The sequence below is a fragment of the Chlamydotis macqueenii genome, chromosome 2, assembly GCF_036417535.1.
Source record: "Chlamydotis macqueenii isolate bChlMac1 chromosome 2, bChlMac1.mat, whole genome shotgun sequence".
NCBI classification, from domain to species: domain Eukaryota; kingdom Metazoa; phylum Chordata; class Aves; order Otidiformes; family Otididae; genus Chlamydotis; species Chlamydotis macqueenii.
Genome location: NC_141557.1, coordinates 30280226 through 30307252, shown reverse-complemented (window position 1 = coordinate 30307252; position 27027 = coordinate 30280226). Strand labels below are relative to the sequence as shown.

Here is a 27027-nt window from a genome sequence, read left to right as displayed (position 1 = left end):
CCCAGATTAAACTTGGGAAACTAGTTCCGCTAGATGCCCCACGGTCTTCCCTTTCAAAGGAAGGAACTTGCATTTGGAGAGTTTTCCAATATAATAATGTAGCCTGAAACTCTGTTCTGTCTTCCATGATAACTCTGCTGGCTTATACTCAGGTTACATCTTCTTTCCTGTGAGCTGCCGTGTTCATACTAAATTTTTCCATTGCTCACATCTTATTCAGGTCAGGTACCTTTTCTTGCAATGCTGTTTGCAGGCACTAGAACTTGAGTGTCTGGTAAAGGGGAAAGGATATCACAGGTCATTTAGATCTGAAGTTGGAGAAGGGAAATCAATAGGTAAACATCTGTTTTCAGTGCCTGTGTACTATGTATACAACACACCCTATAGACAATGATCAGCTAAAGGTGTTGCACATGAATAGATTGATCAGTTTAGAGTGCACAGCAATTATAACCTTGCTAGCAATAGCAATTTTAATGATAGGCTGCTTATCATAAATATATTTGTAAACAATAGAGATAATCTCTAACTGTACAGCATTCAGCAATGTTAGCTTTTACAGGTAATGAGGCTAATATAGTTAAGAATACAAAAAGTAATACTGGATGAAATTGTGGTAAAAAATTTTGGTTCTTTTAAATCAATTATGCAAATATAAAACAATTTTCAGTAAAACCTGATCAGTTGTCAAGAATATGAGAAAAATATATCTATTTGAAAAAATAAAACTGTCTTCAATACAATCTAATCAACTGTTGGAAATGAAACATCTCTAATTTGATTAAAAGATCCCTGTTGACCATAGTTATTTTCTCTCATCATAAATAAGAGGACTAAGCTTCTTAAGACAGAATGATAGCTTTTCTTATTGAATATCGCTTCTAGGTTTTGAAGTTACTGCCGTTTTTCTGGCACTGACATTGATTTACTGATGTTTGAGGGCAACATTATCCGCATTAGTGTTGCTTTTTTTCCATTCCAATGTCTATGCTTCTATTAGTTCTTGTATTTGTTCAGTCAGTACTTCTAGCTCTTACCCCTTCTAACTTGTATTTTATTATAACTTGAGGGGATGAAGATCATAGGAATCTCTTCTGGTTCAAATTTCAAAGACAAGGCAGCTGCTAAGTAGTCTGTTACTTGCTCATAATATAGGTAGGTAACTCAAATCATTTACCAAGAGGGCCTGAGAGCAATGAAATATGCTCTGGGACGAGGATGTTTTTCTTCCTGAATTTCTTTGTCCAGGTATGATACTCATATATATGACACAGGGGAAAAAAAGATGCTGTCTGTCTTTGGGTTAATGTATCTTTTCATATGCTTCTGTGCCTAGCTACTCTATTTCTCTATTTTTTTTTTTTTTTCCTCCCCCTTCATGACATTTTCCTCCTTTTTTCTCTCCTCTCCCAGCTGCCAACATCAGCCTCCCTAGCACTTGTTCCATTACTGTGTCAATCTCTTCTGGTCTGAATTTTTTCTTTGCTCTTTTTGTAATCTGACCCTTTAAATGACACATTGCTAGGCATATAAAGAGATTCCACTTACAGTCTAAATTTAGCTTTCTAGTCTAAACTTGTCATCTAGGCAACCTCTGTAATCAATAGTGAAAGATAAATATTGCAGGAAGGCAATTCATCACATTTTAAGATTATGTTGAAACTGGAGGGATTAATTGCTGTCTGGGCCACCTGTCTCTTTCTGCTGATTAAAGAGAGAGCCCTAGATGACAGTCTCAGATGAGGTACCTGATGTTCAGATGGCTAAAATTTGATTAAAAGTGTCCTACCTGTTATGCAGGAAGTGATGATGGTAATGCCTTGCCTTTCTAAGGTCTGTCCAACAGAGGTAAAAACGGTGTAAAATTGGAAGAAGATGGCAACCACAGTTTCAATTTATTTATTTATTTGTTTGTTCATTTATTTATTCTTTTCCTGAACTGACTTGAAACGGTGCCAACAGTTATATTTGATTTTTGGTAGTGACTTAAGCAATGTTGTAACATTGTAGAAATCAAGCCCCTACTATTTTGTTAGAACAGTTAATGTAGCTCTCATGAATTTCTCCCTGAACTGCAGAATCCATTTCACTTTTGACATGGGGAGTTAGATGCTTCAGAACATTTCTGACAAGGTCACACAGCACTGTACAGCAACGTAATTGGATACCAACCCAGTTATCTGAATTCTGTTTAAAAACCACAGTTTACTGATAGTAAATAGTATCTACTATTGCAGTGATTTTTAATAAATCAAAAACATCCCCACAGAAGATGTCTGGATACAATTTCATCATAAGCAATCTATAATTTATTATTATCAATGCTGCACATAAGCATTTGGAAGTATAAAAGCAAAATTTGGAAAAATATATAAAACTATTTATGGACAAATATTGTATGAAAAGGCTTGTAAGCAAAACTATACATAAGAAAATATTTATCAGTTACAATTATTCCAATAATAAAACTAGTATTTATGCTTCTTATGTTTGATCTTTTTTTTAACAGTGCTGTAACTCACCACTGAACCAACACATTGGGAGCACTTCACAGCATCAAAAACTTCATCCACCTAGACTGATGCCATCTCTCCAGTCTCCAGGCACTGTGAACTGAAGCTACGAATCTTTATGGAGTTTTTATCACCTGGGTCAAAGGGAATGTTTTTGTGATATTTAACGAGGACCCTTACTGCCAGTATGACGAGCCAGGAGAAGTGGGTTAACTTGAGTCCAGGAGAGTTCTCTCAGCTTCAGAAATATGCGGAATGTAAGTACTTCTTAAAATACGTTATTTTACACCTAATTAAAAATAAGAATATTTTGAACTGTGATGCAGAATATAACTTGATTATATTGTTGATATTATTCACTATCAAATCGGAGGTTAAATGATGATTTATGGTTTTTAATAAAAAAAAATTTGTTCTTTTTGTGTTGGATGGGAATCAACTGGGGTTTGTAACTTATTTTTTTTTAAAAAAAAAAAAAACAACAAAACTACACAATCGTTATCCAGTGTGGTACCATGTAGACTGACTGTGAGTCATGTGTCTCTGGGTATTCAGAGAGTGTATTTTTGTGACTTTGCCCTCTTAAATTCACTGTAACAATTTGTAGGCCACTAGAGTGGGGTTTATAATTAAAAAGAGTACTTGTTCAGTCACAGAGGAAACATGCAGATTCCAGGAGAAACACATCTAAGCGTTCAATATAAAGATGTTTCTAATACTATAAACAAGCAGAAGACTTGTTGTCCTGTGAAAGAGCAGGAAACAAAAATCTCTTTAGGCTGAAGATCCAGTTCTGTAGTTATTACTCAGGCAAAACTTCCTTTAGGTTGCCTAAGCAACTTAAATGGCTCAGAATTATGTCCTTACAGAACAGATACTGAACTTGAGAAGTTAGATTTTGGAAGCAGTTTATGAAGCTTGATACAAACTGAACTGGAAAAGTTCAAGAATATTTGGGAAGTTTTCCTGTGTGATGAGGAATGTAAATTTAAAAATTGAGGAAAATCTCTCATGATTTATGAATATTGTTGTTTTATTAGATATAAGGTAAAATGAAGACCAATGACTATGGCAGGTTTTTTTGTGCCTATGACACCACAGCATATACTTAATTGTATTTCTGTGTAGTCATCTAACAGAATAATCGTAAAATGATCATTCAAGTGAACTTTTAATGGTACATTCCACTGAAATGCAATTAAGATTCATAATATTTTCAGGATGTCAAGTTAAGTTATGAATTATACTTTATATAGTGCAATGTCACTGAAGAAAAAAATAAGGTCAGGTAGAAATATTTACGTGGTGCTTTCTGGAACAGATGCATTTCAGTTTTATACAGACAGTTTTATACAATTGCTGTCTAGTTTATTAGTAAAGCATGTTTCCTCCCCATGCTACCATCTTATCTCAAAGGATAAGCTGTAGACATGAAGGAAATTTGCCCTATATATTGCTTTAAATGTTAATGATGTTACCAAGCAAGGAGCTTTTTTTTTTTTTTTAAATAGTGGAATAGAAGACATTGATACTTGTCCAATATTTAATCAGTTAGGATCTCCTCCTTAAAAGGAGATCTTAAAGATCTGGTGTGAGTCTGAGAAATGAAATTATCTGTGCTTTTTCAGTAGTTCTTTTATTTGTATGGAGCATTAAAAAAAATTAAATAAAGGGAAACAAGATGCTATTACATGGAGCTAAAAAAGAATCCAAAACATCCAAACTTTATATTGATGTTCTATTGCCTTCAGAGATCATTGCAAATAAAATTTTGTGTTTGATATGAATAAGCTTGTTTACAATCCATTTGTTGATGTAATTTAAAAGAAACATAGTATAGCAATTTTAAAGAAAATGTTTACTTCTAAAAATATTTAATTCCTCCTGGGAAGATATTTTAAAATAGTTATTCATTCATTTATTCAATAACAGAAATTGAAGACTTCTACTATAAAAAGATAAAACGGTTATGGGTTTTTTGCTACACGTTCTTATAACTTGACCCTTCAGTGGAGCATTTGCCAAAGTATTTGTCATCTTTCTTATGGGAATGCAAGGCAACTTTATATAAATATGTATATATATATACATATTTATTTATTTATTTATTTATTTTTATATATATGCAATTTTCATAAATGAATATTTGATTGGAGCCAACATTTTTGAATTTGATACGTTTTTATCTAACATGGAGAGACAGGAAATGTGACAGTAGATGCCTTTGCTCATTACTATATAGTAATTAAATTATGTGGAATTTTATGAAGCTTGAGTATATAATTGCTTTGATAGTCTGTTGTCTTTGTTGAACGTGGCAAGAGAGTGAACTAAAAATCAACAAATTTCTAGTAGAATTTGGCTGTCTCCAGCATATGTCTTGAGATACCAGTGGGTCTCCCGCAAGAAGGAGAGGTGACCTGGATGTCAGTAGGTAATTCTGTAAGGAGGTTTGACTTTGTGGCAGTTGCCCACCAACAAATGTTGGTCATGAGTCCCCAGCCTTGTCTCGCGCTGAGGAGCTTGGGAGCTTGTTTTGTTGAAGGACTCTGGAATATGGAAGGGAATTTACAGCAAAGTGGCTTGTTTTCCACTTAGTAGGTGAGATGTAAGTGTGTTGTTTGCTCTGCCTTTAATTCAGTTTGGTTTATAGACTTTACTTCATAAATCTTATCTAAATTACAACATTATTTTAACTATGGAGTTTTTTAACAGATACACTCTCTTGAATTTACAAAATACAGTATTTATAATCCCTATTTTAGTTGGAATCAGGCCTGAAGTGAGTACTAGAACAAAGAGTATAGTCTCCCAAAAACCTGTCTACATTAGATGTCAGGGACTTTGTATCACACTCGTTGTGGCTGATAGTCACATCTACTCAATGAGGTCACTGGAATAGAATTACTTTTGTACAACAAGCTGAAATATGAACAGAATTGAGTTCATTATGTAAACATACATTAGATTATTTTTAAATCTGAGTCAATATATGCAGATACCTGATAGTAAGACATCCACAAGGCTGTAAGAAAGTAGTACAGCACTTCAAATAGGACGACCTACAAGAAGAGGTTTTTCTGATATATGTGTACAGACATTTTGGTGTGCAAATAAAAAGTAATAATACTGATGGGTAAAGACTTAATGAAAAGAAAACATAAAGACATTCTTAAACAAACTGTTAGAGAGGAGCTTACTAGACTGACCTGAGCTCAGTGGATAGAGTTAGGAGTTCACACTTGCACTTCTGTATCGTATTGCCATGCTCAAATATCAAATGTTGATGATTCACAGCATTTACTATCATTGGTGCAAAACAGATACCTTTAGCAGAGGAACCCAAAGAGGCTGAGGTGCCTTACACTAATCAGTAGGAAGCTTTCAGAACAGGATGTATTATGATTTCTGCTTTTCTTTGGAGCTTAAGTGAATTTGGTAAAGAATGTTTGCTTATTTATTTTCAGGAGGGAAGTTGATGTTCTGCATTTAATATGCCTATCCACCCAGAAAATATTCTCTTTAAAAAATGTTTGCCTGTGTTTTGCATATTAACTTGGTGATCAGAAAAAACCCTCACAGAGTTCCTTTCTCAGGCTGAATCCCCTCCACCAAGCTGGCTATGGAGTGAGATAGTGTTTTGCTCGTGTGATAACTCCTAGCTACTGCCCTCTACACAAGCACACACAGCCTTTCTGGCCTGGTAGTCTTTGTTTTAGTCGAGACTTACAAGGAGTGGTAACCCAGACTATTTTACTGCATAGCAAACAGGGCACACTTGGGTGAAGTGAGGGATTTGAGTATGAGTCTTTTGAGGGTGAACCTCAGTTTGAACCCATATCCTTAGTCTTTCCCCTAACCAGAAAGCAAGTCTGTCTCACTTCTACTTTTTTTTTATGAAGATGACTTGCTGCCAGACTTTGCTGAAGTCAGTCAGATCTCCAAGTATTTTTGTTTCTGAGAATAGCAGAGAAATGGGTCAATTCAAGTTCTAAGAGAGAATTAAGTGCCTCTTATTATCTGTAGAATGTAACAGAACTTAGGAGGAACCTACATGAGTTGCTTCTCTTGTGCATCAACAGATTTTAGTAATGAGTTTTCAAACCATATTGAGATACAGACTGCACAGATAAAAAGCTTGAAGTGCTTCCAGAGTTAGGTTATATGTGCAGAACTGCAGATGATTGAGTGTGGACATTGTAGGTCCAACTGTCCTGGACGAAAAGGTCTGAGTTCAGCCTAAATCCCCTTTTTAGTCAACTAAGTAGATGTGTGAATCTTTCACTATAAAGCCTGTTAAACTTCTCATGTGGATTCTAGTACTTGGACAGGGACATATACTTCCCACTTTCTGACTGAAAGACACTTTGCTCCAGTTCAGTGTAGTTCCACTTTTAATTCGTCTTCCGTTGGCTTGATGATAGTCTGTCTACTCTTGCAAGTTTAGTTAAACAAACCAAGCCTGCTCCGAGCTCTGTGTGCAAGATGCTGTCCTTGGTGTCCTATTGAGAAGTTCTTGTCACGTCTTGTCTGCCTGTCTTCTTCATCACCTATTTATACTATGGTTCTTGGCTTTATCTGTGAACATAAACCCTGAATGTAAAATTTCTTTCCTGAATACATACCACTTTTCCCAATTTCCATAAATGTAACTGAACAGTGAAGGAGAATGAATTCTTCATGACTCGTTCCTAATCATGAAACATTTCCCTCTAAGTGACACTCAGAACTTAATAGTAAGTGAATATCTTCCACTAAATTAATCCAAGGAATATCCATAATTTTGTTTTACCAATTATTTTTGAGCTCAATTCAAGACTTCATACTTCTCACTTAAGACCTTTCTTCATCTGCTCACCACACTTAAATAATTTGTGACTTCAAATGAATTTTTGGGAACAGTTTAATTATTACTTTAAAAAGAAGAAAAGTCTGTTTCTAGAATTCAAAAAGCATATTACCTAATACTTGGCTCTTTGCAGTTAATATGCATGTGTGTGGTTTTTGGAAGAATAATTATTTCCAAAGACAGTTCCTCTGTGTCCTCCTTGTGAGTCAAATTAAAAATGTCCTCTCTCCTCTTGTTCAGAAGAGAACATAGTAGAAAATATTCTACATTAGATCTTTCCCTGATTTTAAAATGCCTCAGAAGAATGCGTGTAAAGAAAGAGAACTGAAATAACTGATGTTCTCGTTATACAATAGTAATAACAACAATAACAGCAACAACAATAATGTAGCCCACACCAAATCCTGAAGATTCTAGGGAAATACATGCACTCAAGAGAAGAAAATTAATATTTTCATTCATATGCTGGCTGTGGGAAAGAAAGGTGAAAAGATGCAGGGTTTTTTTCTGCGCAAAAATGTCACTTAAGGTGCATGGGGTAATGTACATACATGATTTTTCAGAGACTGTTTCTTCTATAGTATCAGGTATATGCATTGTTCTGTATTACTCCTAACAGCAGCCTGAACTGTAAGGATATCAGAGAGAAACAATGTAAACAGCTTCATTGTGATTAGTATCTGTATGGTAAGTTTGATTAGTTTGGACAGGGTTTTTTGTATCCTTTTTATTGAATTAATTTTGTATCTCCTTTTTATTAATTGAAGTTTTATGGCTGTTGTAGTCCAAATTATATGTTAAGGGAAGTTTAGAGGAGCCTACTCTAAAAGCAAGTGAGAAAATATTGAAGGGATTGGAAACAGTTAAAGCAAGACTGTTTCATGGTTCAGATAGGCTTTAAAAGAAATAGGGACAGTCTGCCCTTCCCTTAGTAGGCGGAGAGAGGCAGAGGAAAAGGCCTCTGAGCTCTGGCAGCATGAGCACTCTGGGGAAATAGCTTGGTTTTGTGTTGTCCTTTTGAGTATGTCAACAAAATGTGCCCTGAGGAAAAAGCCTGAAAAAGACTTTCTGCAAAACTTTTGGCAGTGATTTTTTTCCCAGGCTGGTGGAGGAGAACTTGGGCAGACTGTCACAGCCTGAAGATAGAAATAGATGTTGGAGTGCTACTGAAATGGCTGTGAGAACAGGAACAGCATAGGCAGCTGCAGCATCTTTTGATGTAGCATCAATAGCTACTACAAGAACTAGACGGTGTAAGAATTTTATAGGGGAACAGAAAGGAGGAATTTGTGAAAAAGATCCCTGAAGAGAAACAGGAAAGTCAGCAAAAGCTTTGGTCCAGAACTAAGTTGCCAGAGACTCTTGGGTGGGTTTGATTCTGTGGCCCTCACAGATGGGAACCATTTTCTTTTACAATGGGTATAAATGATAACCGACGGGCAACTTCATACGTGTGGCAGCTGGTCACCAGCAGCTATGGGCTGTTATGCAATCCTTCAGGGGGTCTCAGGCTTCTAGCTCCACAGGGAATTGTGCTAATTGTAATGAGGGAATGGGCCGCATCAAATAATACAGATTGCTAAAACCAGCTATTTTTGGCTCTTTGGAAAATGGAGAGAGAAAATTGCTGGTGATTACTGAGGCTAGTTTTATCCCAAGTGCTGGATTTTGGAAGTATGGTGTTTCTGCTGCTGTTAGTAAAGATGGACGAAATTAAGTTCCCATAAAGTTTTGGCAGAGCCTGTCAGACTGGCTTAAAGGTGGAGTCTGCCAGCGCTGCGTGTATGGTATCCCATGCACGTTATCCTTCATGGAGAAGGATAATGGATCTAGTGGGAGATCCTCTCTTTTGCATAGAAGGCCTGTTGGGGATGTAGTGGTCAGAAAAAGGGTCCAGTTCATGATTCATGGAATCTGAATCCTAGCTCTGAGTGTGTGACTGGAGAGTAAAAATCTGACTAAGAGAAATTGGAGTCCCACTCAAGAGTTTGGTGGACCACTTGCTTTAGTTCTTCTGACAGGTGAACTATACTTATTGGTACAACATTAATTTTGTTCTTAAGTTTTGTGAACCTAACTCCCTGGTGCATATTCCTGTGTTGTACCAATTTAGAGGAAATGGGAGAGAAATATTATATCTGATAGGTTTAGCTTCTAGTCAGATTTATTCTTAAAAAAAAAGCTGAACTCTGTCCAAAGGAAGGTGGTTGTATACAGTCTGCACTAATGAGGATTTTAGATCCAACTTTATGACTCGTGTTAGACGGAAATCCAGAATAGAAAAGCTGCAAAGTTCTTAATTTATTTTTCGTTTAGCCAATCATATTTGGGCCTTGGCCTCTGAAGATTGTTTCATAGATTAAGTTGTTTCTGGAGGTGGAGAGCTGGGCACCAATGTCAGTTGAGGAGTATTAGTGTATTTCTTTCCTTTCTCTCATCAGGAATTCTGTTTTAGGTCTTGAAGAGAATGTAAGATAGAGTATGGTAAGCCAAGCATTTCTGAAGGAAAAAGGCTGATAAACATATAGTAATACAGTATGATCTGGTTCTCTGAGGTGGGCTTTCTAATGACTTAAAATGCTTAGTGTTCCTACCATGGTATATGTCTGCATATGACAACCAGATGTATTTTTACCCAAACAGAAGACAGCCAATTCTCCAGTTAACCTGTCTGCGGTAAACTGTCATACTGACTTTGTCTACAACTGTGAATTAGGAGGAACTTCCTCATGGGAGTCAGGTGGGATACTCAGTTATATGCAGAACTTGTTTCCAGCTTCCATGCTCGTACTGAAGAAGGGCATCCAACTTGTTTAACGTACAATGGGCTATTTAGGGAAAGAGACAATGCAGAGGAGTGTTGACCATCTCACTTTGACTATCAAATTATTCAGGAGTTACTTTATTTCATGACAAAGGCAAATGCATGCGTCCTTTCTGTGCCTCTCAGACTACTATATATTCCAGTTTAAAACAGTCTTTTAGGAACTAATGGCTTTCCTAGAACTTTATTTTAATTGTATGCAGTAATGGCACAAAGTAAAGTCACTGAGTTATTTTTTTTTTTTAGTATCTTATTACACTATTATATTCATTTCTTAGCTAATTTCAGGGTTCCTCCACTGTCTTCTGACTGCAAAAACTGTGTATGCCAGCTACAGGGAGACATGTTTTAAGAGAGGAAAATAGTGAATTTATATGCATTTGTGACTATCAGGTGGCAAAATGGAGACACACTATGCTGTTTATAAGATCTCCTATTCCTCTGCAGAACAGAGGATGATCCCAGAAATATCTGACTTATTCAGGAGTTCTGAAAGGGGGATTATAGCCAGCAAAATGCAAGACTATGCTGCTGTCGCATGCTGTTGACTGGAGACTGTTAGCAAGAGGTTATAGATCATACTGGAAAGAGATTTAGTCAATTTAGTAAAAGCAGAGGATGTAATAGGCCTTTAGAGTAAACTTGGAATTCAAAATTTTTTAAGATATTGACACATTGGTCCAGAGTAAAATCAGTTCACTGAAGCACCAGCTGTTTTTAGCTTCAATTCCTGTCCTAAAGAGCTGCTTCTGGTTCCTGAATGATTGAGTGGCCGGGTCAAAAATACTATGGCTCAGAAACTTGCAACTTTCATTTAGTGGTAACATAAGTATTATGGAACAAATGGACTCAGTTGTGCTAGTGCCAACACACTTTATTTGTCCGTTTTAGGAAAGCTAGTGAAAATGTTAAAGTTTTGTACCTATTTAGATCTTATATGGAAGAAATGTTAGAGAAGGAAAAAAATGATGCAGCTTGTTAGGTAGTACCAAGTTGCATTGATCCCAGATTTGAGATAAAATACTGTTAGAAAAGGCTCTTGTTATTACAAACCCATCATTTGAGCACAGAGAGCCACTGGCCATGCTTGCTGCCTGACAAATAGGACACTGTCCCATCATCAAGAGCACTTGGTGGCCTCGCTAGAAGATAGTAATTTACTTGCTACCTCTTGCACATCTGCTTCATCCGGGAGACTGGGGGAGAGAAGGCAGTTGCAGCATCTGGTGAGGACTGTAATTTTTACTCAGTCTCAGTGAGCAGTGAAACACAATAGGTCAATACAATGCAGATATTGAATTGGTTGTGCTGAGACAGGATAGAGTTTGACCTTTATTTTTAGGATAATCATACTATTTTCTAGATTGCACTACTAAGTTTCCAGTGTTTCCACTGAGGGCATAGTTGCTGTTTAGGTATCTGGGAAAGGTTAAGTTAGTCAGAGCTGTAGCACTGCCAATAGTATCATGGCTTGTGTTAACTCTTAGACATGCAGATGGATTCATAGTTCTTAGATGGTATAGTCATAGAATCACAGAATTGTTAGGGTTGGAAGGGACCTTTAAAGGTTAGCTAGTCCAACCCGCCTGTAAGGAGCAGGGACATCTTCAACAAGATCAGGTTCCTCAGAGCCTCATCCAGCCTGGCCTTGAATGTTTCCAAGGATGGGGCATCAGACTCTCCAATGCTGGGCCTTTGTTGCAATAGTGAGGAATTATGAATAAGTCTTTAGGGGAAAAGTCAGTGACTGTGCATTTCCATTTTCAAGGATATCGTTGCAAGAAGCAAATCTAAAGAGTTCCTATGAAGTCCAAAATAGAAACCCTAGTTCTCAAATTTCTGTGGCTGTGGGATCCATTGTGTGTGGTGGCTGGCAGTGACACCTCGTGTCTTAGAATCCAGAAAAGAAAATGGTGTCATCTCACCTTAGTTTTTGTTTCCTCTGTCAAAAATAATGATTTCTTTCTAGAGTTGAAGCTGCACAGATACACACTGCCAGTCATTAACGCCTGGTGTTGCAGCATCAGCTGTTACGGGCATTGGACACATATTGTGGTTATTACAAATCTGACATATGGTCATAAAATTACTGAACGTGTATTTATACACCGTAAAATGTATAAACATTGATTATGCCTTTGTTACATTTCCTGTGTTTCTATGTATCTTCCATATTTCTTTTCCTTTATTGTTTGGTTGTTTCTATGCACATTTGCATGTAAACACTGAGAAGCTTTTGTTTCTTAGGACTTCATCTATTCCTGTTACTTATTCCCTGTTACAAAGATTTGGAGGGTAATTCAATTGGTTGCTGTGGAAATGAGCCTGATGTCACAAACAGAGAATTACAGTTCACCAAGCCCTGAAGAAACAAAACGAAGGGAGAATGGACTAATTGGGGAGCCATGTGACTGTGGCAGAATCTCAGCTCTCATTAGAAGCATGTATTTTTAGTTCTCGTGTTTCTATAGAAGAGCTTGAAAGTGTAATTCAAATGATGACAATCCATGACTCATCAGACAAACTGAAAAAATTAGCTCTAAGAGAAAGGATGATCTCTCTTTGCTTTTATGAGATTTGAAGTCAAAGAACGAGTAGCTTATGACAGGTCCCCTCAGCCCAGCAAAACTTCTTATGTCTGAAGAGAGAAAAGGAAAGCTGCTCGTCCAGCCTATCTGCTGAAAAAATACACTTTGCTGTTAGCACTGCCGCTTATGCTGTTCTGCCTTTCCTGGATTTCTGAAGAAAGGAGAGCCAAAGCTGCCTTCGTTGTTGCTCTTGAGAACCAGAAATAGGTTGCTCTTGATGGTTCAAATTGAGAATCCGAGGCCTCTGTTTGAAAAAGAGTGGTCTTAGGGCTGCCTCATAGTGGTAAAAGGCCTCTCTCCCTTTGCCATTTGTTGAGGTTGAAGGGCCTTGGATTGCATTCCTCTCTGTTGTTTTCTGCCAATTAAAAGAAGCAAGAATTTTAAATGTGCTTATAATTATGTATGTTTTCATTGTTTGTTTTTTTTTCAAGCACTAAGAATATATTGCTTTTTGTGTGGCTTTGGAAGATTTTTAGCGGGTGTTATGGAGTGTCACTGCATAGTTTTGTTGGCTGCCTTGCAAAATATAATGGCTTTTTGAGGACGTTACTGATTGCTAAATTTATTTTTAGAACTGTCAGATATTGTGTGGTTTATAGTTTACAATTTCATTAAAACCAATATGGAATATTGAGAAAAGAACTTGTGATTAAATTAAAATACAGTATTTTCTTGCATGGTTTCTGAAAATATAAATTCTTGATTTTATTTTCAACATAAAAGGTTATAAATAATTTGTGTTACTGAGACACTTAAATTAATTGTTACAGTAATTATAGTTATTGATAATGAGTTTGTTTGGAAGGATGTATTTCCCAGAATTTACTGGCCTAGCAGTAGATCTTCTCATTCATGAAGGCATACCAAATAGCTTTAAAATGCTTTGTTAACTGTTGTTTGGTTGTTGTTGCTTTTGGTTTTGTTTGTTTTGTGGTTTTTGTTTTTAAGTAGAGGGACATTTTTACTTTTAAGATCTATATATGTTTGAAATTCACTACAGAGATGAGATGGAGTCTAGCATCCTTACCTTTATCAGAATAAGTTAATTAAAGACCCTGGCAGTCATTATTGACATCATTGTTTTGGAAGAAAGCATAGACTATGTATTGTGTAAGAGCCAATATATTGTATAAGTTGAAATAAATGGAAGGAACCAGTGAAATTTTAGACAATTACGAGAGGAGAATGGGAAGACAGTTTATGTACTAAGTATGTGTCTGAGTGCTTTATCGAACAGAGGCACTTCAGTACTGGATAGGCTCAAAGAGTTTGAGAAATTACTGAAATGATACTAGAGATGATGAAAGCAGATTGAAGAGATGCAAGAGAAAAAGAGTGAGTGGCAAGATAAGTGCATTAACTTTACTTTTGAACTAAGGTTACAAATGGATACTGACTGTACTACTTCAGCAGCATGAATATAGGAGATTCAGAGTTGCTGGAATGTAAAAGATGAAAGTCCTGAAGGGCAAAAAATTATAAAAATAATTGCAAATTAACCCATTGGAAAACAAACCAAAAGAAATGGCTTCAAATAAAGTTGGAGTCTACCAACTTTACCAAAACCAAAATTCATGTATCTGTGCTATTTTTACAACTCATAGGTAACGTATTGACTGATTTAATGAAACTGAGAGAAGAAAGATCTCAGAAATAGATGATTAGAACAAAATCAAAATATACTTTTAAGAGTCAGAACAGCAGAGAGGAGCCAAAATAGAGCTCAGTACCTAAAGGCTGATTTTTGGAAATTCTTATTTAACATTTGGGTGCTTGATCATAAAAAATAATTTTAAAAAAATGAAAAACAAATGGTGAGATTGAGAAGAATGATCTGGGGCAGAAGGAAAAGAATTCAGGTAGAACCTTAGTGGCAAGCCAAATTTTATCTTGTAACAATGATTTAAATTACTCTCAGTTAACTATTCTATCTTCTGTAGAAAGCCCTGTAGAAGTTTTTCTCTAAATTCTTTATTATTGAAATCTATGAAAAAGTGCACAAGTACTGCTATTATTTTTTATTTTAAAGCTTGACTACTTATTTGGCTAATTTTGGCTGAGGATGAATCCAAATAAGTACTCAAACTGGAATTTGAAATGAGCCACATGCATTCCCTTTGGAGGTGCTCTTATTCTAGAATAAATCAGAAATGATTATTCATTCAGAATTATTTTAGTAGATGAGCTGTTAGTTAATTAGGAATTAGCTAATAGTTAGAGGAATACTGACCCAGATCATATTCCTTTGATTTAAGTATAGAACCATATTGTTATATTTTGTTTCAGACATAATGAATCTTCTCACATTGGTCATCAAGTCCAAGCTCATTATTTCATCTATGGTCTAGCATGTGATATCTCAAAAGAGGACCATGCTATCTCCAAATAGTATATGACACTATGGTATAATTTTAAATTATCAGTTCTTTAAGAGGATTCTGGGAGTTTAAGGGATCCAGAGAAAGAATGACAAAATATGATTAAGTTGTCCCAAATGGTACAAAAGCACATTCTGAAGTATTTTCAAGTGTAACTGTGTGCTTAAACTAAAGCATTAGGTTTCAAGATGCAAGTGCCAGAGTTGCACTTCTTTCTAATAGAGTTCTAGAGATATAATGACTGATTATGTTAGGAGGATTACCAAGCTGCTCTTCAAATTGCAAACTCTCCAAGACAGAATCTATTCTTAAGATAAATAGTTTGTAGCTCTGTGTAGACATTGGAGCTTAAAGTTATCCAAACTTTTATTTTAAAAATAACCTGAATACATTTATATTCAATTTTGTGATTTTCCCACCATTAACAGCTTTCATAAGAACCTACATTTCTTTTTTTTTTTTTTTCTCCACTTTTTTTTTTGCCATCCTCATTTTGTTATGTAGCCACAAAACCTATATAGTATCTTAGGCTAACAACACACCTTCCCCTCCCACCACCCAAACAAAACAGAACAATAACCCCCAAACAAATCCAGTCATCTCTACAGCTTAGCATCCTGTCCCTTGGAGGCATGCATCTGAAAAGTTTTGCAAGGATTTCAGGCACAAATATGTTAATCTTTATTCAGGGTCTTTCTTGACATAAAAAGCAATACCAAGTTTTGCATAATTATGCACAACGGGTTATAATCACATCTCCATTCAATTATGTTAGTGGTAACTAGCAATGTAGTCTCTGCGTTGCAGAAAGTCTTTGGCTTGAAGCTGAGTCAAGCATCATTGAGTGTTGTGTTGCTTCTAGTGAATAAAGCTGCATAAACTGCTATAAATAACTTGAGTTAGTGAATAAGGAACGTATCGTGTCACTGCATTTTTTTATGTTAAACTTGGCAATTGAGGTGTACTTCAACTTTTATCCTGACAGATGTTGTTTAAGGTAAGGAATGACATAATTTTATTGAATAGGAATGCCCACCTGAGATGTTTTATGTATAGAAAGTTGTTCTCTCCCATGAGGAAAGAATTTGTCATGTCCTGGTTTTCCCCTTCAGGAGTCATGTAGTAACAATCGACGATACGGAAGAGCTCTATTCATATGGGTTTTCTGTTCATGCTACCAGTGATAGAGAAGTTGTGTTCAGTTGCTGCTGGCTGCTACACAAATTATAGTGCCAAAGAGTAGTATGTGTAGTGTTCTGAGGTGGTGATTAAGGCAAACTCTGTTTTTAATTGTGATTAGTCTTGTATATAACAGCAGGTGAGTTTTTATAAGTGCTCCTCTTACTCAGGCTGATAATGTATCACTATGAACTTGTCTCTAATAGCATTCTAGTGTTTTGAGGCCAAGCTTCTTGCAGACCATGTACCCATACCTCTATCTTTCAAAAATAAAGTGTGATAATAAGAAAAAAAATATATATGCCCAGAGTTCTCAACTAGTTTTAGCTCAGAAGAGTTGATAATTTGTTTTATTTTACAGATTGTAAAATCTCTGGGGATTTGATTTCTGCATTGTTTTACTAAATGCCTGTGTTTAGCTGCTCAGCCTTTTCCATAAGTTCTGTCTCAATGCCTTATTCTGTTTCAAGGAGTGGATTCTACCTCATTTTCTTTCTCATTTTGTGAAAGAGATAAAAATGCGTCCTATTTCTTCCACCTGCTTAGTTATTACAAACCAATAATTATTGTTGTGTAAAAAACTAAACAGGTGGAAGAAATGGGAAACATTTTCATCCCTTTCACAAAAGGAGAAGGAGAAAAAAGTCTTTTATCATAGCAGATTTTTATTATTTTCATTATGTATTTTTTTCTTAATCAATTTTTAGTATTAATAGTTATGCAGAATATCAGTCTTGTCCTAATCTTTCATGAAACAACACTTCACCAGGAGAGATTATAACTTTTACTGATACTGTCTTTCAATTTAATATAAGTAATAGGCTTCCATATAATTCTGAAAAAAAATATTTTCTTTCATATGTATTTTGTAGAGTTTGTTGGTTTTTTTTTCCTCCCCGACTATACATATCTAGTCTTAGATAAAGGTCTAGTAGGTTATGCTGCATAATTCAGTGATCAGTGGAGCTTTGTAAAAGCAGTTACTCCCAGCCCTTGCCAAATGACCATCAGTCGATAGCTTTGGAACTTGCTATCAGAGCCGAGATTTTTCAAACTGTTTTTTTGGTTGACATCCAGTTGCATTTTGAAATTTTAAGCAGTAATGCTATTGAGCTAGTAATTCTAATAGTCACTTTAGGGGAATGTAGAATGTTCAGCTCTTTTTCCATTTGCAGGTCTAGAAATTCAAATAGCATCTTAAAATGTCTAAGCGTTATTTAGCAGTCTGTTTTTGGAGTTTTGAAAAAACTGAGTAAATTAATCTTAAATCTTCCTGACTCATAAAAATTAAATTTTGTTTTAACAATCTTAATTTGTACAGAGTATGCATCACTGTTCTCTATGAAATTAATTCATTATCAGCATTTCTTCTGAAAAGACATCTAATTTCATTTTATTACACTTTCTCTATTTTAATCATAGATCACTGTAGATTTTTAAAATTATATGCATCCTTTGCCTTAAAAAATGGTGCAGATCAAGTACAAACATGGAGAGAGTGAAGAAGGAGGCCGAGAAAATGATTTTCATTAGCTAGTTCTTTTGACTAAAAGATTGCAAGTGGGTAGCCATGAGGAATAAAAGGGAAGTAGTTAGGAGACACAGGATAAAAAAGCAGTAGCAATTGAGAACATTGGAGAAATTTTGGATAAAAAAGAATAAAAATAAAGATAAAGAAGAAAGAAATCTTAATGGAAGCAAGGTAGTATGTGTGAAATGATCAAAGGCTTGTGTGAGGGTTGGAATAAAGAGAGAAGCTACAGAGCCAGGAAGAAGGTAAAGTGAGAATAAAAAAATATACACTATTTCTCCAGTGGAGGAATTAGTCCATTCTTTTCTCAGAAAGGTAAGAAATAATAGTTAATAAAAAATGAATTTGTTTTCCTGGATTCAAATTACCTACTGGATCACATGGAAACTCTTAAACAACTTGAATTATACCTGTTCTCTGTAAAATTGGACTGAAGTCAGTTCTTGATCTTTGTAAAGTGCTCAATGCCTTCACAGGACACACAGCAGGCTGAATGGGAAGCTTTCATTCTGATTTTCCAGCTTCATGTGGTTACAATTAACTCCATATGATGCACATTGTTGTATTTGTGATTAAAGTTTCCAGGGAATGACTTGAATTCTGGCAGCAAGGAAATGGTGTATTTTGCGTATGCAGCACGAGTCGAGCATCAGCAGCCATGTTGCTTTGTTGAGCTTTTGAGACACTCCGGCTGCCTGCAGGCTGTCCTCTTCCTTACTCAACGCGCTCAGCAGCAGTTAGCAAGTGTCCCTCCTATGGGACAGTATGCACCCTTCAGATGGATGTCCCCATATCCACTCCTGCCCTCCCAGGGTTCACGTCCTTCCCCCTTCATCTCTCTTTTGCGCACCTGTACCATGTCCAGTCTCAACACCAACAGCTCTCCATTTCTGCTTGAGGACATCCTTATGACCTAATTTGGGGAGGAAAGGTTCATAGGTGAAACTGAGAACCTGTGTAGAACCAGAAGAGGGGGTCTGTATGAGGACCTGTGTTGTGGATGCTGACTTGAATCTTCTTACAGGAAAAAAGACTGATTTTTGGGAATTTCCCAGAGAAGCAATATGCTTGTGCTGTACTTTGCGGAGTAGTGTAAAGATTTCTAAGCTAGAAAATAGCAGTAAACTGGTGTGGCAGCACAGCTGGAGTCTATTTTCAGTTTACTTCAGCAGCTCTAGAACTCCTTCAGTGTCTGATTCAAGCTAATGAGAGTATCTTTACATAATAGTGCCATTTGTAGGCACACAGAACAACAAATTCTTTTGATGAAACAAAACATTGTGGTGTTCCTTTTGAAACATTTGGATGCTTATGGAATTAAATATTTCAATGTTCTGCTTGGGGAAAAAAAAACGTGAAGTGAAATCTGATTGTCAAAGAATATGAATATTGAGTTTATTGAAATATGTTATCTGAAGCTTTTGGGCTTTTTTAACAAAGGAAATTTATACTAAGGATTTTATCAGGTTGTTTTGGTGGGACAAAAGCAAATAGTCTTATATGAAATGTAACATTTAAATATAAATAAAATCATTAAGGAGAGATTTCTGTATTGCCTTAGCATTTTGATTTGGGTGATCTGATTTCTGAAAGCAGCTTAAAAAACTTCAGTCTTTACTTTGTTATCTAAAGTAAGTTATCCTCCTGTCTAGCCATTTTATTTATATTCATATCTTCATCTTATGTTGGGTGGTGTTTTTTTTTTTTTTTTTCAGATTTAGAGTTTGTTAGAAGACAGAAAAGCAGTGTAAAGCATAGATTCTTTATTTTACTGTGACTCATATGAATATATTCTCTGGTTTGCTATCTGTGAGTGACACTAAGCTTGAGATATTCTGACAAGGGTCTGGCATATTTCTTAATGGTGCAGAGGATTGTGCGTCACTATTTTCAGGAGACTGGGTCTTTGTTATAAGACTTATCTTGAAGCCATGATCTCATAAATATTGAAAGCTAATAAGTCATTTATTCTCTGTCATTTTTTTTAACTCACAGTCTGGGATAAACTCGCTTTTACTAAGCACAAACAATGTTAGAAAAGCATTAGAACAAAACCAAGTCATTGCTCTGTGAGAAACTTGAGCATAAATGCAGCTGCAGTTTTCTTATATGGCTAATCAGAGACCCCATCCATCCTTAAAAAGTTATCTTTTAAGAGAATTTACCTTGTAAGAGAATGAACAAGAATATATGGGGCTGGGGCTGCAGGAGGAGTGGAACAACCCATCTTGGATTATCCTAAATGCCAAGTAAAAATGACATATCCTATATTTATTGTTAATTTTATTTGATAGGAAAGCATGTTACCTGCTAAATAGCATTCAGTAAATTCTGATTTTACAGTTGGTTTATGCTTGTCTATACGGTGGTGTATAAAACATAGGATAGGCGCTAATAAAGCATGGTACCATTGTTTAAGGAAAACCATACTCCTCAGCTTATCCCCGTAGACATTGGAGTTTATCTTTCTTTGTGATTAAATGTCTTAGATCTTTTCATAAGATATTGTCCACTGTGTATTGCACTTACTACATGCCTGGCAGGCTCCAAGACTTCCAGTGTCTTCTTGGATTAAAAGGTTCTAGAACAATGTTTTTTACAGCAGAAGTATTAAAATGTTTTGCTTTTTGTAATTCCGAAACAGGATATAACACAGGAAAGGAAAAGCCCAGCTGGAAAAGCAAGGGAAAAGTCTAAAACATTTCCTTTACCATCCTTTGACAAATCTCTGAAGACCCTGAAGTCTAGTTTTGTTTTTCTTTTCTTTGTGCTCTGTCTTACACTGAATCAACCCACTTTCCTTTTCCTGAATGAAGGTATAAGGAATAAGCCTGATCTCCACAAGCAGTTGAGTCAAAACGTTCACAGATGGTTTGCTCTTCTATTTATTTGGAATGTAACTCCATTGAAATTGGAATGCAGCTGCTTTTCATATAGTCTATTCCCCAGGTTTTTAAGTGAATTTATTTCCAGTCTTCCTCTTGCCTCTTTTTCTTTGCTTCAATCAAACTATTTTATTAATATATTACGACATTTAAATACTTCTAATAATCAGACATGGAACTTTCAGAATGTTCATCTGCAAGTTAATGATGAATACAAAAATTTGAGAAACCTTGAGGTTCTGCTTGTGAATATTATCTCCTATTTCTGAATGGTCTAATATTAACTTGTAATGTTTTTGGTTTGTTGTTTTTTTTTGTTTTTTTTTTCCCCCATGTAGAGAGCATTGGATGGAGTCTCTTTATTCTGAAAAGGAAGTCATCCTTTTAGATCATCAGAAAGTTAAGGTCTCTGGAAACTTGAGATAAGATCATACTTTTTTGATTCTTTTTTAGATTCTTTAAGGTCTTTAAGTGATATAGTATTTCTGAGAGTTTTTTCTTTTTAAGTTACAGTAAGTACAACTTGGTAAAAAAGATATGAAGGAGCAAAAGAATAGAAACGAGAAAGAAGGGACGAAAATCAGAAGAAACAGCTTTGCTTTCCTCTTCTGCTTTGTCTTGCTATTCTTGAAGTGTCATCTACCTCTTCCTATCTATTCTTCTGTACTTCTTTTCTTTGTCTTCTCTTGTTCCCTCTATCCTTTTTGGTGATGTCACAGTTTAGCCCCACTTGGGACCACACTACGCAGTTTCTCTCTCACTCCCCTCAGCCTCTGAGGGAATGGGGGAGAGATAATATAAGAAAAAACGGCTCGAAGTTTGAGATAAGGACGGGGAGAGATAATTAAAGTTACTGTTATGGGCAAAACAGACTTGACTTGGGGAAAACAATTTGTTTATTATTAAAACCAAAGCAAGATAATGTGGAAGAGAACAGAACAACTTCCCTCTGCGCCTCCTTCTTCTTGGGCTTAAATTTAATGTCATTTATCTCTACCTCCTTTCCCCCAACAAGCGGCACAGAGGGGAATAGGGAATGGGGGTTATGGTCAGTTCATCACTTGTTGCTTTACGCTGCTCCTTCCTCCTCAAGGGAAGAACTCCTCACATTCCTCCCCTGCTCCATCATGGGGTCCTTCCTGTGGGCTGCAGTCCTTCATGAACTGCTCTGGCGCGGGTCTTTTTTTCCACAGGGTGTAGTCCCTCTGGAAGGGCTGCTCCAGCGCAGGCCCTTCACGGGCCACAGCCTCCTTCAGGCCTCCGCCTGCCCCGGCGTGGGGCCCTCCCCGGGCTGCAGGTGGATCTCTGCTCCTCCGTGGGCCTCCATGGGCTGCAGGGGGACAGCCTGCCTCACCATGGGCTGCACCACAGGCTGTGGGGGAATCTCTGCCAGGAGCAGCATTACTCCCCCCCATCCTTCTTCAATGACTTTGGCGTCTGCAGCCGTTCCTCTTAAAACAAATTCTTCACAACAGGCAGGCAGATGCCTCTCAGGTTCTCTTCACATCTCATCTCCTCTCCACTGCTTGCAGCCGGGCCGGGCTGAGTCGGACCCAGGTGGCCACACGGCGGGAGGCCAGAGGGTGAGCGCCACAAGGCTTGTGCCTCCCTCTCTCTACCCCCACTTCTGCTTCATCACATCTTCTCCTTTTTTTTTTTTATTTTTTTTTATTTTAATTTTTTATTTTTTTATTTTTTTAATTTATTTTTCCCCTTCTTAAATACGTTATCGCAGAGGCATTATCAGAGAACATTCTGCTACCAATTGGCTTGGCCCTGGCCAGTAGTGGGTCCGCCCTAGGCCTGGCCGAGTCCACCAAAGGAGAAACTTCTAGCAGCTTCTTGCAGAAGCTGCTACTGTAGCCCCCCCACCACTAAACAAAACCAACACAGGTAATTAACTCTTCATCCTTCTTTCCTTCTCATGTCTTTTCTGTTTGCTTTTGCTCTGTCAGATCATCTTTGCTGAAATTATCTTGATCTTAGATGCTCTGGACACTATCATTGTTAATCTTCCTGAACAATATGAAATTAAATAAACAAACCTGACCTATGTAAGCATATTGAGGTAGAAGTGGATGGTTAGAAAGGGATATAAATTTGAATCCTGGGACCTGGGAGTGTTGTTAGTTCATTACTGTTATGTTGCTTTTTGTCCATGGCAACATTAAGTTGATAAATGCCAGTGTCATGTTACTGGTGTTTTGCTACTAGGTTAGATAACTTAATGTTGTTATAACACCAATATTTTTAGGGCTACGTGTTCATAAAACATTTCAGTAAGCTTATGTTAAGTTTATATTAAGCTTACAGTAAATAGACATTTATCTAAATTTTCTTCTAAATATACATTGAGTGTAGCTTAGGGGCATATCTTTGGACTTTGATGTGTAGGTGACAGAAAAGATGTTTTAGTAAATTTGACTTTTTGATGACGAGTAGCGTTCCTCAGGGGTCCGTGTTGGGCCCGGCCCTGTTTGTCGGCGACATGGACAGTGGGATAGAGTGCACCCTCAGCAAGTTTGCTGACGACACCAAGCTGTGTTGTGCTGTTGACACACTGGAAGGGAGGGATGCCATGCAGAGGGACCTGGACAGGCTGGAGACGTGGGCCCGTGCCAACCTCATGAAGTTCAGCCAGGCCAAGTGCAAGGTCCTGCACCTGGGTCGTGGCAATCCCAGGCAGAAATACAGGTTGGGCAGAGAATGAATCGAGATCAGCCCTGAGGAGAGAGACTTGGGAGTGCTGGTGGATGAGAAGCTCAACATGAGCAGGCAATGCGCCCTTGTGGCCCAGAAGGCCAACCACATCCTGGGCTGCATCAAGAGAAGTGTGGCCAGCAGGTCGAGGGAGGTGATTCTGCCCCTCTACTCTGCCCTGGTGAGACCCCACCTGGAGTACTGTGTCCAGTTCTGGAGCCCCCAACACAAGAAGGATATGGACCAGCTGGAGAAGGTCCAAAGGAGGGCCACGAAGATGATAAAAGGGCTGGAGCACCTTTCCTATGAGGACAGGCTGAGAGAGTGGGGCCTCTTCGGCCTGGAGAAAAGGAGGCTCTGGGGAGACCTGATAGCGGTCTTCCAGTACCTCAAGGGGGCCTACAAGAAAGATGGGGAAAGGCTGTTCAGTAGGGCCTATTGTGACAGGACTAAGGGTAATGGTTTTAAAATACAGGGGGGTAGATTTAGATTAGATATTAGGAAATTTTTTTTTATGCTGAGGGTTGTAGAACCCTGGAACAGGTTGCCCAGAGAGGTCGTGGAAGCCCCATCCCTGGAAATGTTCAAGGCCAGGCTAGATGAGGCTCTGAGCAACCTGATCTAGTCGGGGATGTCCCTGCTTCTTGCAGGGGGGTTGGACTAGATGACCTTTGAAGGTCCTTTCCAACCCTAACCATTCTATGATTCTATGATTTATCTCCTTCCTAATTTTTTTTCCCTGAGCTGTAGTATTATGGTTTAGCAAGGTAAATTATTCCTGCTCCAAAGGTTATTGATTGTTGGCAGGATTTGTGGCAGAGATGATTTAAGGAAACACCTAACCAAAGATGGGGAACTAATTTGTGATTTGGAAACAGATTTTGCTGAGGAAAGACTTGGTGAAGTTGCCAGAAATTGCTAGAAGATGTTCTGACCATAATGACAGGTAAATGACAAAAATTACTGTATAAAAGTTAGTGATTTAATCAGTATTGTTCTGACAGTAACTGTTCATAGTAGCTGCTAACCTGTAATGGTCCTTTATGTGCAATAAATCAGAATAGTATATGCTCTTTTGGATCTTTCTGTATGTATTGTGCCATTTTATAACAGACCTATCATAGGGCTGCATGTTTCTATAGGGGAGAAAGATACTACAAGTTCAATGATATAAGTAAGCGGACGTAAAATTAACTCAGAGGATGCTCACATCACGGTCAAATTCTGATTCTCTCTCACACAGCTTTAAAGGAATTGGCTTATTTTAGTTATTTTTAATAACTCAAGAGTACATTTTTGACAAAGAGGAAGTCAGGTCTATGCTGATGCTATTGTACTTTTATTTCTATGCCAAATCGTTTGGGTATGAATAAAGGAGCCATAGTTGGAACTTTTTACTTCAAAGTAGACAAAATCTTCCCTTGGTAGAGACATTTTAAAGGTATTTGGTAACGACCTTTAGGATGAAGGAAAAAAAAAAAAAGAGCTTTCCAGTTCATTTAGAAAGATCTGCTTAGAATTCACTGAGGTGAGAAAGCCAAATGATTTATAGGGGTGGAAATGAGGCAGTGGGAATGTGCTGTTATGAAAGATTCTGCTGTTTGCCTGTTGTCGCCAAAGTGCTTCAGTTATTTTTAAGATATTATTCTGAAAAATTCAAAGATAGAAAAAAAAATTGATTTGGCTTGCACTGTTATTTGAATTATAAAAGGATGATATTCTGTTAACCTTAATATAGGGTTATTTTGAGAACTGTAAAGGCTAGTGAAAGATGCTGGTACTGGCGTATTGGTTATGCCTCTAGTAAAATCTCTAAGGTAACTGATTCAGTGACTGCTATAAATGGAATCTGCTGTATCATGTTGTTAAAGGAAAGACAGACACTGCTATGTTTTATTTTAAAGATTCCCATCCTACTAGGCCATGGCAAAAGTCCTGAAATCTTGTGTTCATCATTATAGCAACTTCCATAGCTTTGTATTTTCAGTGCATTGTTATTGATGTGAGCATGTTATGCAATAGTATTCGAAACAAAGACAACAGAAATAATCTGAGTAAAGTATTTTTTGTAACAATAAAATGTGCTTGACTTGAGTCAGGGACTAGTTCCTCTCCTGGTCCAAACTGTTAGTTAAATATCCAAATAAATTGGATGGATCACCAATTGATGGCTAGAAAAGCTCCTTGTGAATGTTAGAAATGCATTTAAGATTATTTACTGTCTTGGAGATACCAAGAATAAACCCCAAGTTAGTACAACTTAACTCTGAAAGTTTTGTACTTATTTAACAAGTTCTTCATCTTACTTGACATAGTTCTTGATATTCTTTTAAGTAAGAAGCACTCTTACTATGTATGTATTCAGAATTCATAGAACGTTGTTCTACCCTTCACTCGGTTAAGTTATATGCATTTGTTGTATAAGCTGCATTTTTCCCAGTTTATTTGATGGGTTTTTTGGTTTGTTGCATGGTGGGTTTATTTCATGATGTTATTTTGTATATCTCTTTTCTGTATAATCAGTGACTAAATTGTATAGTCAGTAGGAGTCACTTATCTTTCATCCTTTTAACGTGATGCTTTCATAATTACATCTTCGTTAATTCATTCTAGTATATTTATCCAACAGTCCATCATCAATGTTTTAAGGCAAAAATCAGAATTTGTAGTACTTCTCACTGCTTTCTCAAGACAATTCCCTTTGAATAAAGGTCTGTCTTCCCTGGGACTCAGATTTGCTGAAAGCGCTCCATTTTGCATTTCCCTAAAATAAAACATGGTGATCCTTTGAAAAACAAGGAGATGAGCTTGTAAGGCTGTACAGACAAGTTTTAAAACACAGATACCTGTGTGCTACTATATCCATCACCCAAAAACTATTAATTGGTGGTAGCATACAAAAGAGCAAACGTCTATCCTGTTGAATAAGGTTGGAGAAAAATAAGTAGTGGGAAAATATAAATGAAGAACAGATTGATGGGCTAAAACCATGGAAAATTGGTTAAAGAATAATTTTAGGATTAAAGATATTTCTGAGGGACTAGAACAAACATGTCTGAGAATTTATATATTCTTGTTTGTTTGTTTGTTTTATTAGCTGAATAGAGAATTCCAAAAAGTGATAGTGGAGAAAGAAATAAAATGGAGAAAGAGATCAAATGGGCTTTGGCGTCTAAGCCTGTAGAGGGCAACTAACCCAAGTGTATTAAACTGTTTAAACTATATAGTTAAGCAGATATTGCTTGGGATAATTAGAGAACTCTGTAAACTTGCTTGAGGGAGCTACTTATCTGAATAATGTTATTATCTTGCCAGGTAAGTTTCCATGAAAATGCAGTCCTCCTTGGAGTTTCCCTCTCAGAGAACTGTTTGTTTGGTTTTTTTTTTTTTTTTTTTAAACATTAAATTGTCATTGGATAAAGTTGCAAATAGTCCTGGTAGTAGGGTTTAATGCTACCTTTACCCATGGACTATATTATGAGGTTTATCCTTGCTTGCCATCTCCTTGGAGTCCTGGAATGAGCAAAGAATTATCCTATTCCAGCTTTGATATTCAAGTGGAAAAGTGGAAGATAAATCC

The 27027-nt window shown here is 36.9% G+C and overlaps 1 protein-coding gene across 5 annotated transcripts in view; it reads left to right on the top strand.

Moving 5' to 3' along the window:
* The window catches only part of DGKB (diacylglycerol kinase beta), a 359718-nt gene that overhangs the window by 32878 nt on the left and 299813 nt on the right, over positions 1-27027 (top strand). For all 5 annotated transcript variants that reach the window (XM_086741529.1, XM_086741533.1, XM_086741530.1 and 2 more), the window contains exon 2: positions 2510-2770. In XM_086741529.1, coding sequence (XP_086597655.1) covers positions 2701-2770 — 70 coding nt within the window. In that variant the 5' untranslated portion in view covers positions 2510-2700. The remainder of the gene's footprint in view (positions 1-2509; positions 2771-27027) is intronic.